This window comes from Balaenoptera borealis (genome assembly GCF_965194805.1).
Source record: "Balaenoptera borealis genome assembly, chromosome: 11".
Lineage (NCBI taxonomy): Eukaryota > Metazoa > Chordata > Mammalia > Artiodactyla > Balaenopteridae > Balaenoptera > Balaenoptera borealis.
Genome location: NC_138868.1, coordinates 91133659 through 91150593, shown reverse-complemented (window position 1 = coordinate 91150593; position 16935 = coordinate 91133659). Strand labels below are relative to the sequence as shown.

Here is a 16935-nt window from a genome sequence, read left to right as displayed (position 1 = left end):
AGAACACTCTGTGACATAAATCGCAGCAAGATCCTTTATGACCCACCTCCTAGAGAAATGAAAAAAAATAAATAAATAAACAAATGGGACCTAATGAAACTTAAAAGCTGTTGCATAGCAAAGGAAACCATAAACAAGATGAAAAGACAACCCTCAGAATGGGAGAAAATATTTGCAAATGAAGCAACTGACAAAGGATTAATCTCCAAAATTTACAAGCAGCTCATGCAGCTCAATATCAAAAAAAACAAACAACCCAATCCAAAAATGGGCAGAAGACCTAAATAGACATATCTCCAAGAAGATATACAGATTGCCAGCAAACACATGAAAGGATGCTCAACATCACTAATCATTAGAGAAATGCAAATCAAAACTACAATGAGTTATCACCTCACACCGGTCAGAATGGCCATCATCAAAAAATCTACAGACAATAAATGCTGGAGAGGGTGTGGAGAAAAGGGAACCCTCTTGCACTGTTGCTGGGAATGTAAATTGATACAGCCACTATGGAGAACAGTATGGACGTTCCTTAAAAAACTAAAAATAGAGCTACCATATGACCCAGCAATCCCACCACTGGGCATATACCCTGAGAAAACCATAATTCAAAAAGGGTCATGTACCACAATGTTCATTGCAGCTCTATTTACAATAGCCAGGACATGGAAGCAGCCTAAGTGTCCATCGACAGATGAATGGATAAAGAAGATGTCTTACATATATACAATGGAATATTACTCAGCCATAAAAAGAAATGAAATTGAGTTATTTGTATTGAGGTGGATGGGCCTAGAGTCTGTCATACAGAGTGAAGTAAGTCAGAAAGAGAAAAACAAATACCATATGCTAACACATATATATGGAATCTAAAAAAAAAAAATGGTCATGAAGAACCTAGGTGCAGGACAGGAATAAAGACACAGACGTAGAGAATGGATATGAAGACACAGGGAGGGGGAAGGGTAAGCTGGGACGAAGTGAGAGAGTGGCATGGACATATATACACTACCAAATGTAAAACAGATAGCTAGTGGGAAGCAGCTGCATAGCACGGGGAGATCAGCTCCGTGCTTTGTGACCACCTAGCGGGGTGGGATATGGAGGATGAGAGGGAGACGCAAGAGGGAGGAGATATGGGGATATATGTATATGTATAGCTGATTCACTTTGTTATAAAGCAGAAACTAACACACCATTGTAAAGCAATTATACTCCAATAAAGATGTTAAAAATAAATAAATAAAAAATAAAAAGCCTTGGAAAATGTCAGCTCCTGCTTTTGTACCTAAAGAATTGACCACCAAGACAATACAAGTAATTGTTTAGACCCAATCCTACCAACACTCTAAAATGTTGTTGCAAACACATATTTTAGCAAAGGACACACAGAAGGTAGCAATAATACATTCATCAGGATAGTGTCTTCTAGTAAACAAGTTGTCCTTGCCAAAGTTTACGGAACATTTAGTGCCTCCTGTAGTTATCCAAAATAAAGTGACAAGTTCCTGAATTTCTCTAGCAAGATCGCCATTAAAAAGCAGAAACTGCCAAAGACAAATAATGCTCACTTTTTAAAATAGATGCTTGTAAAAACCACCCAGAAGGCCTAGCCCTTCTCAGTAAAACAGGGGTCTGTGTATGAAACTAAAAATAGCAGAGGAAGTCACATAATAACTGAACAGTTAGAGAAACATTTCAGGGTAATACTGACGTTTCAAATTAGGTAAATGTTTGGACCAAAATGAAGGGCCGTGAGACATAGTAATAGATAAATGGGGACTTCCCTGGTGGTCCAGTGGTTAAGACTCCAAGCTCCCAATGCAGGGGGCATAGGTTCGATCCCTGGTGAGGGAACTAAGATTCTGCATGCTGCATGGCACAGCCAAAAAGAAAAAAAAAGAAAAAAAAGGAAGAAAGAAATAGATAAATGGCTGTACTATATCCAAAACTGTTAAAAGCCATCAGATAGCACCAGTCTATTTATCTCTTCAGCCTAGATCATCTCCTCCCTGGGCCTGTGGCAGTCGCTTGTGGGACCCGTTGCTGCCTGGCTGGACTCCTCATTTCTGACTCCTGGATGCTCTTTGGCTGAATATCCCCTGGAATGTCCACGTTCAAACAAAAATAGCTGACAGTGTAAATGTCCTATTGATTTCTACTCTAAGGATGGAAGGGAGTACCTGGAACCACCTAGGTTACCCATTTCCTCTGTATTCCTCAGACCTTAGCGTCTAGGCTCACTCACCCCTATCCTAGACTCTGAAGCCACCGTAGACTCTAAATCAAGGTGACTCTCCCACCTCAGCCACCCAACTCTCCAGCCTATGGTGACTCAGCAGCAAACCTGCTCTGTTTAAATTCCTGCTCTTCCTGTAAACTGCAGCCCTAATTATGCAGCTATCTCTTCTATTTTATTGTTGTTTGAAGATTTGTTGTTTGAAACTGAAGATTCCTTCATTTTAATTTGTTTTCTGGTTGGTTATTTTTCTTTTTTCCATACTTTTGTTTTTAAGCCAAGCCCCTACCTTGTTCTGCTACTTCAGTAGTTGGTTCCTTGCCTTGTTTCTCCATTCTCAAGTATTTTTCTAATTCCTCAGTTGCTTTGAGGTTTGAATTCTGCTTTGCTTGCTCTTTCAGATACTAAGCCATAAAACTTGGTTCCCCTGGCCATGTCTTTACTATGTTCTAACAGATTAAGGCCTAAATAAGTAGCCACAGGCTGGAAAGTCACTGGGTGTTATGGTCCCCAGTTTCAGTAGTCTAGAACCAACCCAAGTGCCTTCTACACATCAGGCGCAGGAGAACTGAGGACACTGCAGGGAACAAGACAGACAGAGTTCCTGCCTTTGTGGAACTTATGTTCTGATGTGAGGATACACAATAAAATAAATAAGCAAATACAATCCTAGGTGATGAGTATCATGAAAAAAACAAAACCTGCTTCATCTGCCCAGGCCTACTGCTGACTTGTGATGCCTGCAGTTTATAGGAACTTCTCCTGCATCTGCTGATGAGAATGTCCCTGAATGTTTCCCTTAGTTAAAGCAGTTCCCATCAGAAATCTTCACAGAATCTGAGTTCGGAGCTTTTGACAATTACGCTGTTATAAAAAAAAAAAGTGAACAGTCCCACTAACGCTGGCTGGGAATCCTTTAGCAATTATGGGATCTCCCCTTCCACATGATCACAGTACTCTTCCTCTCTCCTGGGAAGCCCCGGACTCCACACGTGCAACTCACAGGGCTCCCTCAACTTCCTCTTCTCTTTCTCTTCCTTTTCAACTATTTTAAAAAATAATATCTGCTTATTTATAGAATCAAATAGAAAGGTGTGGACAATAGTACCCATCACCAATGAGTGTAGACTTAAAAAACTTTTTTTTCAAATAGCTAATTCAAGTATCCAATTTAAAATTCAAAAGCCATTATTGGGTATAGACTAAAAAGTGAATCTCTGTTCCGCCCTTTCTTCCAAATCATCCAGTTTCCCTGCCCAAGACAACACTTAGCAGTTTCTTGTGTGCCCTCCCAGAGATGTTGTATGCATGTATAAGCAAACACAGAGACATTCTTTGCCTTTCTCACAAATGGTAGCATACTATATATACTGTACCTTACTTTTCCAATAAACAGTGGGTCTTGAAGTTTATTCCATACACATAGAGCCACTTTACTCTCTTTAATAGGTGAATGGCATCCTAATATATGGCAACACTGCAACTTATTTAAATAGTTTCCTATTAATGGACTTTTAAATTGATTCTAATTTTTTGACTTTGTAAGTAATACTGCAATTAATAGTCTTGGATATAGCCTTTTAACATAAGATGTACTCTAACCTGAAATTTCCATAATTATGTTTCCAACTACCATCTCAGTTTTGTACATTTGTAATTCTATATACCAATTTCCTTATAAAACAACAGATGCTTTCAGAGGTGACGAGGATGTACACTTAAAATTCTATGTTGCAACAAAAATTTTTAAACTTCTGGGCAGGGTGAACTACAATGACAGGTGTGATCCTTGTCAAGATGGCAAAATGCCACCTTAGGAGCATTTCTTATTTTAAGTGTTTATTGTCTTCAAAATTTCTATGTTGGTCAAATATGGTGAAATTAGGGCAGCCACACTGTCTGGCTCAGGTAGAAGAACAAGCACACAACTGTATGACACAAGCGTATTGAAAACCTTGCTGCCTGGCTTCCCACATGCTGAAAACCAGAGTCATGCTGCTAGTATGGAATCCTGTGGTAACTCATCAAAAGAAAGAAGCCCTGGGATTGGCCAACAGCCTGTATCTCGTGCCATCTAGTTCCTTTCCCCAAGATCTCAGTGTTAAAAAGCAACTCTAACCAACCACTGAAGCACATGGGCAAGAGTGTGTTGTATCCTTCCATGTCCATCTTATATAGATCATGTGCTTGGGAAGTGGTCATTTAGGGTAATAATATTAAGGAAACATTACATTTCATGGGCTGTTGGAACTAACCAGAACTTCTTTGAAAGACATAAAAGAAACTGAATGGAAAGTCACAGTAGTCAGCTGGCTATGTGTGTGACGCTCTTCAATCAGAGGAAATCAAGTGCTGGACAAAGAGCTGGAGAGGAAGGTGCGTCCAAGGGACTACTGACATCACTTTAACTAAGGTAAGTGTTTTGGCATAAATGATAAAGTAGGAGATGTGAGAACAAGGGAAATAATTCTCTTGCATCCCCAAGTGTAACCAGTGGGTCCACACATTTTTCAATCAGAAAATTCCTAAGGATACCACTAGCTCTGGATAGAACTAGAAGTAGTTTCCAGGGTTGTGTGCCAGTTTTGAACCTGAGGGTGACTTATGGGCCATCACTTTTGAAGCTCCAAGAAGTCTTAGATAAGGTGGCTGGGCAGTTGGAAAATCCAGGCTGAGGCAGCCAAGTAGGGTGTGATGGGCACCTGAAACTCTGTCTTTTAAGGTTCAAATGTGAATCTCAGTGTGAGGTAGTCTACTTGGGAGCTACATTTTAGAAAGAAGTGCTGCCATTGCAACCATTCTCCCTCCCATCTTCTGCTCGCAACCTGTCCTTTCCAAAGCATTTGCTTTTAACTAGTGAGGTTATTCCAGGGCTTTGCCTATTATGGATCCATAACCACTCAAATTCTTTAATTATGTGCAATTCGAAGTCACAATTCTAGGTCCAGACTTGAGTTTACAACTAAAATACAAATGGGCTATCCAGAATTGGTAATAGCAAATGTGCCATACTTGCCTAATGCCTATTTCGAAGTTTTAGCATCAGACATTCAAAAATTTGCTCCTCATTTTCACCATTTGCAAACTGAAAAGTGGGGTCAGATTCAATGATCTCTAAGTTTTCTTTCGTCACTCTGACATTCTCTGAAGCATGAAATTTCTTTCCTATATATTGTCTTTTCCTTTTAAGTAAATAGAACTTGGAGTAAAGAGAAGAGGAATTCCCTAATGCTCATTTATCTGAGTCATAGAAGGATTGAAATTTTCTTTCAACTCTGGTTTACTTAAGATGAAAACCATAGTTGGTTATTGTTATAAGAGCGACCATTTAAAGTGTTCATACTTACTCTCTCAGTAGCAGATAAAAGCCTCATTTACCCAACTCCTTGCCTTTTCTAGATAATACTATGAAACATTTCCACAACCATATCCCCACTATTACCACAAATACATGCCTAAAACCAAACTCCTCTAAACATTTGCTCAAAACAGTAGTTCCTCTATCCTTAACTTCCCTTTTTTTCCAGTCGGTGTTATTACAGGTTTCATATTCACACCCCCAAGTCATTTTGGACTTCTCCCTTTTCTTAGCTTCATCTCCATCGAGTGTATCCAATCATTTACAAAGCCTCAGTGATTTTTTTTAAGTCACAATGTCTCACTAACTGGTCCCTTCCTCACTTCCCTCACAATTTCTTCATTATTCCCTGGCAGTGCTCCCATGTTGGCCTTCAAACTTGTTTCCCTGCTTCAGTCCTTGCCCTTTCCAAACTATCCAATAACCAATACAATATTGGGTTTACTAAATTGGGATGTTCTCCATGTTACCTTCTGTTCAAAACCTTCTCAGACTTCCCAGTGTATATAGGATACATTGAGCTCAAACTCTGTCTCTGTCTGTCTGCCTGTCTCTGTCTGTCTGTCTCTCTCCCTGTTTCTCTCTCCCTCTCTTATTTGCAAATCTGTGTAATTTGTTCCTAATTTTCCTTTCCAGCTTCTTTTATCCCTGTTTTCCAGATTTCCCTGGCATTCTATTTTTGTTTATGCTGTACCACTCATATGCCCTTCCTTATCCTCTCTGCTTATCAAAATACTATCCATCTTCATTATCTAGCTTAAATTTCCCCTTTTTGAAACCCAGAATCATCTTCTATGTAAGTCTTTCCAACCATTCTAACCTAAAGTGATTCCTCTGTCCTCTGAAACTTCATTGCATTTATTACCCATGACACATACTTAACAGTTAAGAATTCTCTTGTCTTCTTAGTTTTCTTTTAACTTTCATATGTTTTTATCTCCCAGCTACATAGTAAGGTAATTAAAGGCAGTTACTGTATCATTCACGTAATGAGTCCTGAATTGTAGAGTTAGAATGTCTGTGTTTTAATCCTTGCACTGTTATGTACTGACCTTAACCTTGGTCTCAGTTTTCTCATTTGTGAAATGGAAACAGTGATAGTTATTTCCTTGTAGGGGTTTTGTGGGTGTTATGTGAGAGAATATATGCAAAGCGCTCAGAATAGTACCTGGAACATGATAAGCATTCACTAAATGTTAGCAATTATAATAGTTATTCATACTTCTCACTTCCAAAGTACCTAGTATAGTGCCTTGGCCCATAACCATGCTTAATCAATGTTGAGTGGAATTCAGCTGAGTCAACTGAGGGAAATAAGTAGACTGTGTGGGTGGTATATTGTGGAATAAGGGAACTTCCTGGCCTCACTAAAATCATGCCATAGATGCCGTCACGTATTGTTGTCAGCAAGCCAGCCTCTTTCTAAGTCCCTGCCACTCCTTAATACTGCTGCTCAAGAGGCTTCTGAGGGTTTGGCTCAGTGAACAGGGAATTCTTTCCGAGCATCCCTCCCTTCCTGCCAATTCAAACTGATCTGGCTTCAGACAGCAGGTTGCCAAACTTCCTAAGGTGGTACTAAAAATGTGGAGCAGAGAATTCTCATATGCCCCCAAAAAAGCCTACCAGTCTACTATTCCATTCACTAGGCTCCAAGACTGGCCTGCTGTAGCGGAAAGCAGGCTCAGTGAGATGCTCTCCTTTCATCTCGCAGTGTCAGCATGCCGTGAACACCAGCCAGCAGGATGCTCTCAGCTGGGACCCCGTATCATCCACAGCTAAAGAGCAACAGATGCTGGCCAGTGAGGCGGGGTCATCTATGCTGCTCAACTGAGCCATAAAAGCAGGGTTTTTTAAAATAGAGAAACTATAAAGTTTGAACCCCAGTAAGCATCACGGATATCACTACCATTAAGCAGCCCAATCAGATTCAACTGATCCAGGCTTAAAGCAAGTATGCCCTCATTAAAAACAGCTCAGAGAGGCAAGAAATAATTTTGTTAAGGGTGAAAAGTGTGATCAAAGGCGTGAACTCAGGTCCACTGAAACAAATATGTGCTTTGGATGCAGACAGACCCGGATCCTTGCTATGCAAGCTGTGTACTTTTGGGAAATTTTTCTAATCTCAATATTCTGTGGGGTAAAGGGGATTATAACACCTAGCTCAGGTGGCCGTGGTGACACTTAAACGAGATAATAAGCTGCACTTAAAGCAGCTGCCAGGTCTGTGGCACGTGGTAGAGGCACAATCCAGGGACGGCGATGTTCGTTTCCCTCTCACTCCAAAAGCAGATGCATCCTGCCCAAGGCTAGGAGTGAGGCGCCTGGTGACAATTCCACAGGCAGGTGAGTGAGATGATTTGAACATTTCTGAAATGTTGGCCTAGATTGTGCTGGGTGTTGGACAATTCACAGAAGTAGAAAGGCCCGCTGCTCTCAGTGCTTTCACACTTGCAACTCGGGAGCCCGCCTCCATGCACAGGGCTCTCCTCCCAACCTCCCGAAGGAGATCTGGATTCAACCTGACTTTCACCTCAGTTTTGACATGTTGCCACTTCCAACAAGGCCAGTTTCCTTACTGAAAGAAGTCCTTCCGCTGGGTAAAATCCCAACAGCTTCATTTGTTTAAATTCCCTTATTGGTCTTGCTAATGCCGGGTGTGGTTTTTCCTCATTACGGAATATTGATAACAAGCAAACCAGCACGGGAAAGGAAGGCAGCCGCCCGATTCCCTTGCTGCCCAGGGAATGATGCGTGGTACTGCCGGGTGGAGGAGGCGTAGCTGAGCCGAGAGGCACCGCCGGCCCGGGCAGGGAGAGCGGAGCGGGGAGGTCGGGACCCCTGGGCTGGGCGCGAGGAGAGGCGGCGCGGGAACGTCCCGCGGCCGCGGTGGCCGGGCCAAGCCCGACAGGTTCCAGCAGCTCCCCTCACCCCTCCCCACGCCTCCCGGGTTTTCCCCTGGGTTCGGGGTTTCCTGTTTCAGTTCTCGGTGATCTCCAGCAGCAGGTGCTGGTTTGCCAACCTCGGCTCCAGACGAGGCGAAGGAGGAGAAGGAAAAGAGGAAAGGGGAGGAGGAACCGGCGCAGCGGCTGCAGCTGCCGCTGCGGGCGGGCGAGGGGCGAGGCGATAGCGGGAGATCCAGGCTCGCTCTCCCCGCGGAGCAGCGGCGCAGGCGGCGGGCCGAGCCGGGGCCCCGGCGTGTGGCCGGTGTGCGCGCAGGCGGCATGGGGGAGCCTCCCACTCGCCCCGCGCCCTAGCGGCGGCCAGAGGCTGAAGGAGAGGCGGCCGCCCGCCGGAGGGTCCCGGGGCGGCCCCGCTTCCAGGGCATGTGGTGATGGCTGATGAGAAGAGACTGCAAGTAGGTTGAGCAACAGATCCGGGTGCGCGCGCGTTGGGGGTGCGAGTGGTGCCAGCCGGGGGAGGGGGCGCCGGGGCTGCGGCCGGCGGGGAGGGCGCGCGGGCTGGGCAGGCGGGCGCGGCGCCGAGCGGGGAGGGCCGAAGTGGCTGCTGTCGCTGCGGGCCCCGCCGCCGGCTCGCCGCTTCCTCGCGGGGCCGGCCATGCCGGGTAGCGGCCCCCAGGTTTGTCCCTCGGGAAGGGGGTGGAGGGGCGGACAGCGGCGTCAGTGGCCGTGAGGGAGCCGGGCGAGGGGAGGGCCGCGGGCCGGGAGGCCGCGCCCGAGCGCCGGGCGGAGGGGCCGGGGCTGGGGCGGCCGCGCCGGCGGATCTCCAGGCCCAGGCGGGTCGGGCCGCTGGAAGTCGAGTCCCTGAGCCCCGGCTGCTCCCGGGGCTCGGGCGGGGTCGAGCGAAAGCCCAGCGCATCCTCCCGGGCGGCAGAGCCGGCCCCACCGGGGATCTCGGGCGAGGGGAGGCCGGTCTCTCCGGCCCCGCGGCCTAGGGCTTCGGTCCACTCCCGGCCGCCCCAGGGCACGGCCGCAGAACATGGAGGCGGACCCGGGCGCCCCGGATGGAAACGGACCCACAGTCCCGCTCCTGAGGCTCAGACCTCGCGCGCTGGGCGGGGGGCGGGGGCGGGGGCGGGGGCGGGGGGGGGGTGAGGCAGCATCCGACAGCTCGGATCCAGCCCCAGCCATTAGCTTTTATTATCCATCCCTCCAGCCAAACCGCCTCCCCCAGGCGGGCCGTGGCGAAACCCCCTCTGCCCCCACCCCGTCCCTCCTGCACCCCTCACCCCTCAGTCTCCAGCCAAATTCTCATTTTCACCCTGCGTTCATTTAGCCGGACCGGTCCCCGTGTTTAACTCCCTACAAAGAGGTGTTACAAATATAACTTGGAGAAATGAATCCCGCATTTCCTCCCTCGACTGTCTCGTCCTTCACCCCTTCAAGACCTTAAAAACAGCCTAAGCTTCCAAGTACTGGTCACCCTAACCGGACTTCTTGCCGTTTGGGTAACCGTTAACAATCCTGGTTTGTGCTCTGTGTTTTGTGATAAAGAGAAGAAATACTAATCCAGATTTAGGGAAAGTTTTCCTGTTGGTTGCAAGAATGTGTTGGAATATCCCCAGGCCCGTGAGGCGCTTATTGATTCAGATTTTTTTTTTTTTTTTTTAACCATCTTAGAATAGTTGCAGAGATACTTTGGGGCTCAGTATATTTAGAAATTTGGGAAAATTCATCAGTTCTTCACTTATGTCCTCATTTAGTTTTTCTAATGTATATTATAAACAGAAAACAGTGGATATGCCTCATACAAGTTTTTGGACCTTGGAGAACCACAAGAAGTAGGAATGTAATGTGTTATATTTTTTTAAAAGTCTTAATATATTTAGGGTATGAGGGTATGACTTCCATTTATTTAATCACATATGCAATTAATTTTAGTCGCAATTTCTCAATTTTGGTGTTATCTGTTGTTCGAATATAAGGATAGCTTCACCAAATATTTGTAAAATTGTCTTACTGTTGATAACGCCAGGAAGATGCTTATTTCAGACTTGCCTCTCTATTCACCTGCTTTCTTCTAATTTGGCATTTGGATTTTAAGTTACCTTAATCTGTCTACTTGAAGATACCTTAAACATCAGAATGGTCTAGTAACTGTGTATCTATGATTTGAAATGTTTGAGTATTTTTACTTAGTTTACAATGGATTTTGCTTTCAAAGTAGGTTACATTTCTACCTCTAGCATCTGGTCATCACACAAGTACTTAAACTCTATATGTAAAGTAAAATGAACTTTTAAACAAAACAACAACAAAAAAGAGGCCACTATTTTTTTAACCTGCTTTTAATAATGAAAGTCTAATGAAACTAGTTTATTATAATGGAAAATATTAAAGGATAGGAAACAGAAACTTGGAATGTTTGTATGCTGATGGAAGTTTTTATTAGTCATTTCCTTTTACTACATTTTTGTTTTAATTACTATACTAATAAAATTATCCTATTTTATATTACTGGTTTCTCTGGAGCTATGTTTTCATGGATTACATCTGCCAAATTGAACCCTAAGTGTTCAATGGATATAGTGTTTTTTAAAGTATTTTTCTCATTCTACAACTGGGTTACCTTGTCTTCATTCTAGCACACCACTATGTTTTCTACATTAATTTTAATTACTGTAACAGATGTAAAAGTGTTGCTATCATTTTATAGTTTTTAATACCATTTTTATATCATTTTATACCCTTTTAGTGCTTTCCATTGCTTTTCTACATATATTCTAAAGAATTCTACTCTCATTCTTATTTGATAGCAGTTTTAAAGAAGCAAACGTAAGATTTTAAGTAGGAGGGGTTTTTTTTTTAATCATTTTAGTATTAGAATTAGAATGTAGGATTGTAAACTAATTGGCAGTTATTGCTCATGTGAGACTGGTAAACTTCTATTACCTCAGCAAATAATTATTTAGTGTCAATCTAGGTGCTGTATAAGGACCCTGACCTCTAAAAGAAGAGAGATTATTAACAGAGAGCACATAAAGCTAGATGGAATATTCTAGGTGCCATAGGCAAAGAAGTAGGAAATTCAGGCACTGGGAAAGGTGACATGCCAGGCCTTAAAGGTGGGAGTCATTTCCGAATGAATACCCTGAGTCAAGGAAAGCAAGGAGTAGGTGATCCAGTGTGTCAGGAGCATTCCCCGGATGACAGGAGTAGTGGATGATTAAGGCGGCAAAGATGGTTTCAAGGGTATAGTTTTTATTGGAAAGAGAAATATTAAGTAAGAAGGTCAGTGAATAACAGAAGCATATTAAATCAGGAATTCAAATTTAAACCTAAAATATCGTGATTCTGGGGTTCAAAAATACCAAATGTTCTTAAAAAAATTTGTATTTTAAGTGCTGATATGCCTCCTGTATGATCATCTCTAGGTCCATCCATGTTGCTGCAAATGACATTATTTCATTCTGGTTTTATGGCTGAGTAATATTCCATTGTATAAACATACCAGATCTTCTTTATCCATTCATCTGTTGATGGACATTTAGATTGCTTCCATGTCTTGGCTATTGTAAATAGTGCTGTAAGGAACGTTGGGGGTGCATGTATTGCTTCGAATTATGGTTTTCTCCAGATATATGCCCAGGAGTGGGATTGTAGGATCATACAGTAGCTCTGTTTTTAGGTTTTTAAGGATCCTCCATACTGTTCTCCATAGTGACTGTACCGATTTACATTCCCACCATCAGTGTAGGAGGGTTCCTTTTTCTCCACACCCTCTCCAGCATTTATTATTTGTAGACTTTTTGATGATGGCCGTTCTGACGGGTGTGAGGTGATACCTCATTGTAGCTTTGATTTGCATTTCTCTAATAATTAGTGATGTTCAGCATCTTTTCATGTGCCTTTTGGCCATCTGTTTGTCTTCTTTGGATCTTCTGCCCATTATTTGATTGGGTTGTTTGTTTTTTTGATATTGAGCTGTATGAGCTGTTTATATATTTTGGAGATTAATCCCTTGTCGGTTACATCATTTGCAAATATTTTCTCCCATTCTGTAGGTTGTCTTTTCATTTACTTCATGGTCTCCTTTGCTGTGGCACACTGTATTTTGGATCCAGTGGCATAAAGATAACTTTCAGATCTGTGATGTGGAGATATTGATTCTCCATCTTTGGTTTTTATAGCTGACATAATATTAGCTATTGTGTATTGTGCACTGATGTGCTAATGTCATGCTTATGCTTGCTTTTATTATCTTTATTCTATAGATGAGGAAACTGAGACACAGAAAGTTTAAATAACTTGTCCAAAGTCATACATCTAGTAAATTGCAGAGGGAGTTTGAACCCCTGAGTCTGACTTTAAAACTCATGCCCTTAACCACTGGGCCGTTCTGCCTTCCTGTGATACTATTTTTAGTTCTGTAAAAAGTGTGTCATTGTGTGTGTGTTCGTATGTTGATACACATCGTTTCAAAATTAAGAGATGCATGATGATTCTTATGCCCAGTGAACTAGCATAAAGTAAAGCCCATAAGCAGATGTCTGAACACTCAAAGCACTCTGCCTTTAAGATAAATTATCAGATCTCTAAAGGTAGATAGGGAATAAAAATCCCAAGTTCTTCCTGCTTGCCTGGACATTATTCCCCTATACCCCCTCATATTTTGCCTGGCTCACATCTCATTATTCAGGCCTCAGCTTAGATCTCACTGGGTTTACTCCATTGTAGGTTAAGATTGATAATAGTAGGTGACACTTACTGTGCCAAGCACTGTTCTAAGTGCTCTACATATATTAATGCATCTAATACGTACTGCACTCCTATAAAGAAGTATTTCAATACTTTTTTTTTTTTTCTGGTGAGGAAACCAAACTACAGTGTGATTAAATAACTTGCTAGAGGTTTCACAGTTAATAACAGCAGAGCAGGTGTCCCAACTTAGGCTAAGTACCAAATATTAAGGTCTCTTTAACCTAATACATGTTAATAAATATATTATTGTGAGATTTAAACTATATAATAGAATCATCTCTCTTGGGAGTTTATAGAGTTTGGTGCCCCACCTTTCCATCCCCATTTAACATTCACTAAGGATTTTCTCATGACATTAAAAATATTTCAAACATTTTCTTCCTAAGAGCATATTATTTTACTTAATCATTCTCCTATTTCAGTTAGACATTTGTTTTCCCCCAGTATTTCAAAATCATAGTGCTTTAGTTGAACATCCCAGTAAATTTTTTTTTTCTGCATCTGTGTTCTTAGGATGGATTCCTAGAAGTAATGATCAAAGAGAATAAGCTTTAAGGTCTTTGATGGCCAAAAAGTTTTCCAGAAAAGCTGTATTGGTATGTACACTTGTCAGAAAAGCATGAGAGAGCTGATTTCATTCCATGTTTGAATGAACTATTAACTGTAAAATTTTTTGACAATTTGTTAGATGAACATTAATATCTAATTTTAATGCTGACTTTTTTCTACTTATATTTTAAGATATTAAAGTAGGCAGGTTGATTAAGAAGAAGCAAAGAGAAAAGTAAAACCACCTGGAATCTTCTTACCCATAAATAACTTCTGTAAATATTTTGATACACTCTCCTATTTTTTATTCCTGTAGTTGTACGTTACAGAATTTTTACTTGAGTTTTAAATTTAACATACAAGCATTTTCTAATCACCCATCTTTAGGCAAAATTATTTGTTTACTCCCCTGTGTTTTCAAAATACTGTAAATCCCTCTATAACACTTGTATATTTGGTGATAGTTAACTGTTTCTTCTTTATTTCTTTTTTGCTTTCTGTGTCTCTGCTCTTCATCTATAAAACAGAAAAAAAAATACTAGCTAGGGCATAGATTTGTCATAAGGATTAACTGATAATACAAAATGTTTATAACAGTACCTTATACTGTGCCTAGGATCTTCTTTATCTTGTTTGTAGTCTTTAGGCAAGGACTCTGGTCTACACTGTTTTATCCCAAGTCTTCTACAGTGTTTAATACCTAGTAGATACTTCATGAATGTGTTTTTATTGTTAAAGGCCATAAAGTATGTTCTTTAAATGGATCTGCTGATGTGGTAGGATGAACAAAAGTCAGTAGATGGTTACGAGATGATCGCAGTAATCAGTAGAGCAAATAACACAATTGGTATACCCAAACATTTTAAAATTAACTTAGTATGTATGATGTGATTTCTTGAGTGGTCATATGCATTTACCCTTATCTACCCCACTTAGCTGGGGAAGGATATTATAAAGGCGAATTTCTAGAAGTTAGTCTTAAAGTCTTTCAAGAACAAAAACATTTTAACTTTTAAATGGAAAATTTTATGTACATGGATTATATTTTTCTACCTTCAAGTAACATGTAGCCTATAACTTCACTTATTATGAAACATAATAATAGCTAACATTTATGGGGCACTAACTTTATGCCAGGTACAATATTAAGCACTTTACTTACATTATCTAATTTAGTTTTACAACAGTTGTATAGCCTATCTTCCAGGTGATAGAACAGGGGTTATCCAGATTTCTGATTTATCCTATCTAAATAGCAAGGCTTGTTTTGCTTTTTTTTTAAAAAAAGATGGTGAGGACAGCAGAACTCAATGATTTCTGTTGGTTTATATTAATGATTTTTGGTCTTCTCTCCTTGCTTTTAGCTGTTCCTTGCTGACGTCACTTCTTCCCTCTAATTTGAAGAAGATAACTGCTATGGACTGTGAAACTGAATGACAACAGCTAATATTATGGCTAACATAAAAGTATTTAGGCAGAAATTAAAGGCCTTTAGGACTCGCAAATTGTCTAGGTTGGAGAACTGAGAAATTGCACTTTCAGAGAGAGTAGTTGGGGCCTCTAACAATCAGCTAGACCTGGCTTTGAATCCCAGCTCTGTTCTTTACTGGCTGTGACCTTAGACAAAACTCAATTTCTCTTTGATTTCTTGTACTTTGCAAGTTGTTTTTACTGATTTAAGCTAATGAGTATAAAAGTGCCTGGCACATAGAAGGCAGTGAATGTTATTATAAAATGACTTAGCAGTATTCACTGAATTGATTAGACAGAGATTTTGTTTGTTTGTTTTATTTTTCTGTCTACTTATCCACTGGCTCTTAATTGTGTTCTGGGTAATTAGGATTACCAGTTGAAAAATACCTAAAAAATCAAGTTTACTGTTATTGCTTTTAATATGTCAGTTTATATTTTAGGTTTTTCAAAGGGCTTTCAAATTTATTACTTCATGTCATTTAGGGTGAAGCTAAAATTAGTTTCTGTTCTTTGTTCTTAGTCATCTACTCATTTCCTATTCAAAATTACGTGGGCTTAATTTTATCCTTATTCTGTGACTTAGTCTATTTCAAATCTTGGCTTTTACTTTATAATTTATTTTTATTATTTTGTATACTTATAGGGAGCAGTTTTCCCATATAATTGAGGCTGCCTCCTCATTGTTGACTTAAACGTTTTTTAAGTCATCGTTTCTTTGAATTGCCCCACTGAGTTGGCGATTTTATGTATTAGATACTTCTTGGAATTTTGCTGTAATTGTAAATGATTAATACAGATCTAAAATGCTGGAAGTGTGCAATAAATGATCTATTTTGATAAAGTAGGCATTATTTCTATTTTTGCTAAGATAGAAAAATGCCTTAAGTAACATAAAAATTGTGGTCATAAAGTATGTTAAAATTAGCACTATCATGCATAGGAAAAAATAGTTTTAAATAGGAGAGATGTTTTCCAAAGTGCATTTCTATTATTTTGACCACTTCATTTTATCTTTTAAAATTAAATTTTGAGTTAAATATTTTAACATATTTATTTTATCACATTTTTAATATAGAGAAAAAGTAAAAGTGATAGTGAAAAATCATCTATAATTCTCCCCTAGAGATAACTTAAAGTTTTAGTAATGTTTTCATTTTTTTTAAATCTCCTAGTCAATATAAACACATCCTTTAAAAAATTTGTATGCATATGTAGTTTTGTTTCTTGCTGTTCATTCAATATACCATGTTTTCCTGTATCATTAAATATCATTTTAAAAGATTATTTTTATTGGCTGAATGGCATTCAACACATTCAAATACTGCAATTTAATCAAGCTCATATTGTTGAGTATTTAGAGTATGACTAATATTTTTATTGTTATAGTGAACAATGTGATAAAATCCATGTATATAGATCTTTGTACACATTGATGAATATATTTTAAACAAATTCCTAGATGTGATCATGCAAATTGCCCTCTAGAAAAGTTGCACCAATTTATATTTATATTCTTAGAAATGCATGTGTGTCGCTCTCTGCACCCATCACAGTTTCCCTACACAGCCTGTCTTTGTTAATTTGATAAACAAGAATGACATAATAGTGCTAAGAAGCTCCTTTGGTAGAGTCAGAGAGATTGAGTTTGAGTTCCT

At 40.5% G+C, this 16935-nt stretch overlaps 2 protein-coding genes across 3 annotated transcripts in view; one reads left to right on the top strand and one right to left on the bottom strand.

Moving 5' to 3' along the window:
* Positions 1-16935, bottom strand: part of RDX (radixin) — a 652052-nt gene that overhangs the window by 457111 nt on the left and 178006 nt on the right. The window lies entirely within an intron of this gene.
* ZC3H12C (zinc finger CCCH-type containing 12C) overlaps positions 8131-16935 on the top strand; it is a 69543-nt gene continuing 60738 nt past the window's right edge. Inside the window, exon 1 of one of the 2 annotated variants that reach the window (XM_082343489.1) lies at positions 8131-8955. In XM_082343489.1, the coding sequence (XP_082199615.1) occupies positions 8932-8955 (24 nt within the window). In that variant the 5' untranslated portion in view covers positions 8131-8931. Of the gene's footprint in view, positions 8956-9076; positions 9177-16935 lie in introns of those variants that run through there. The other variant, XM_082343490.1, reaches the window with a different exon arrangement.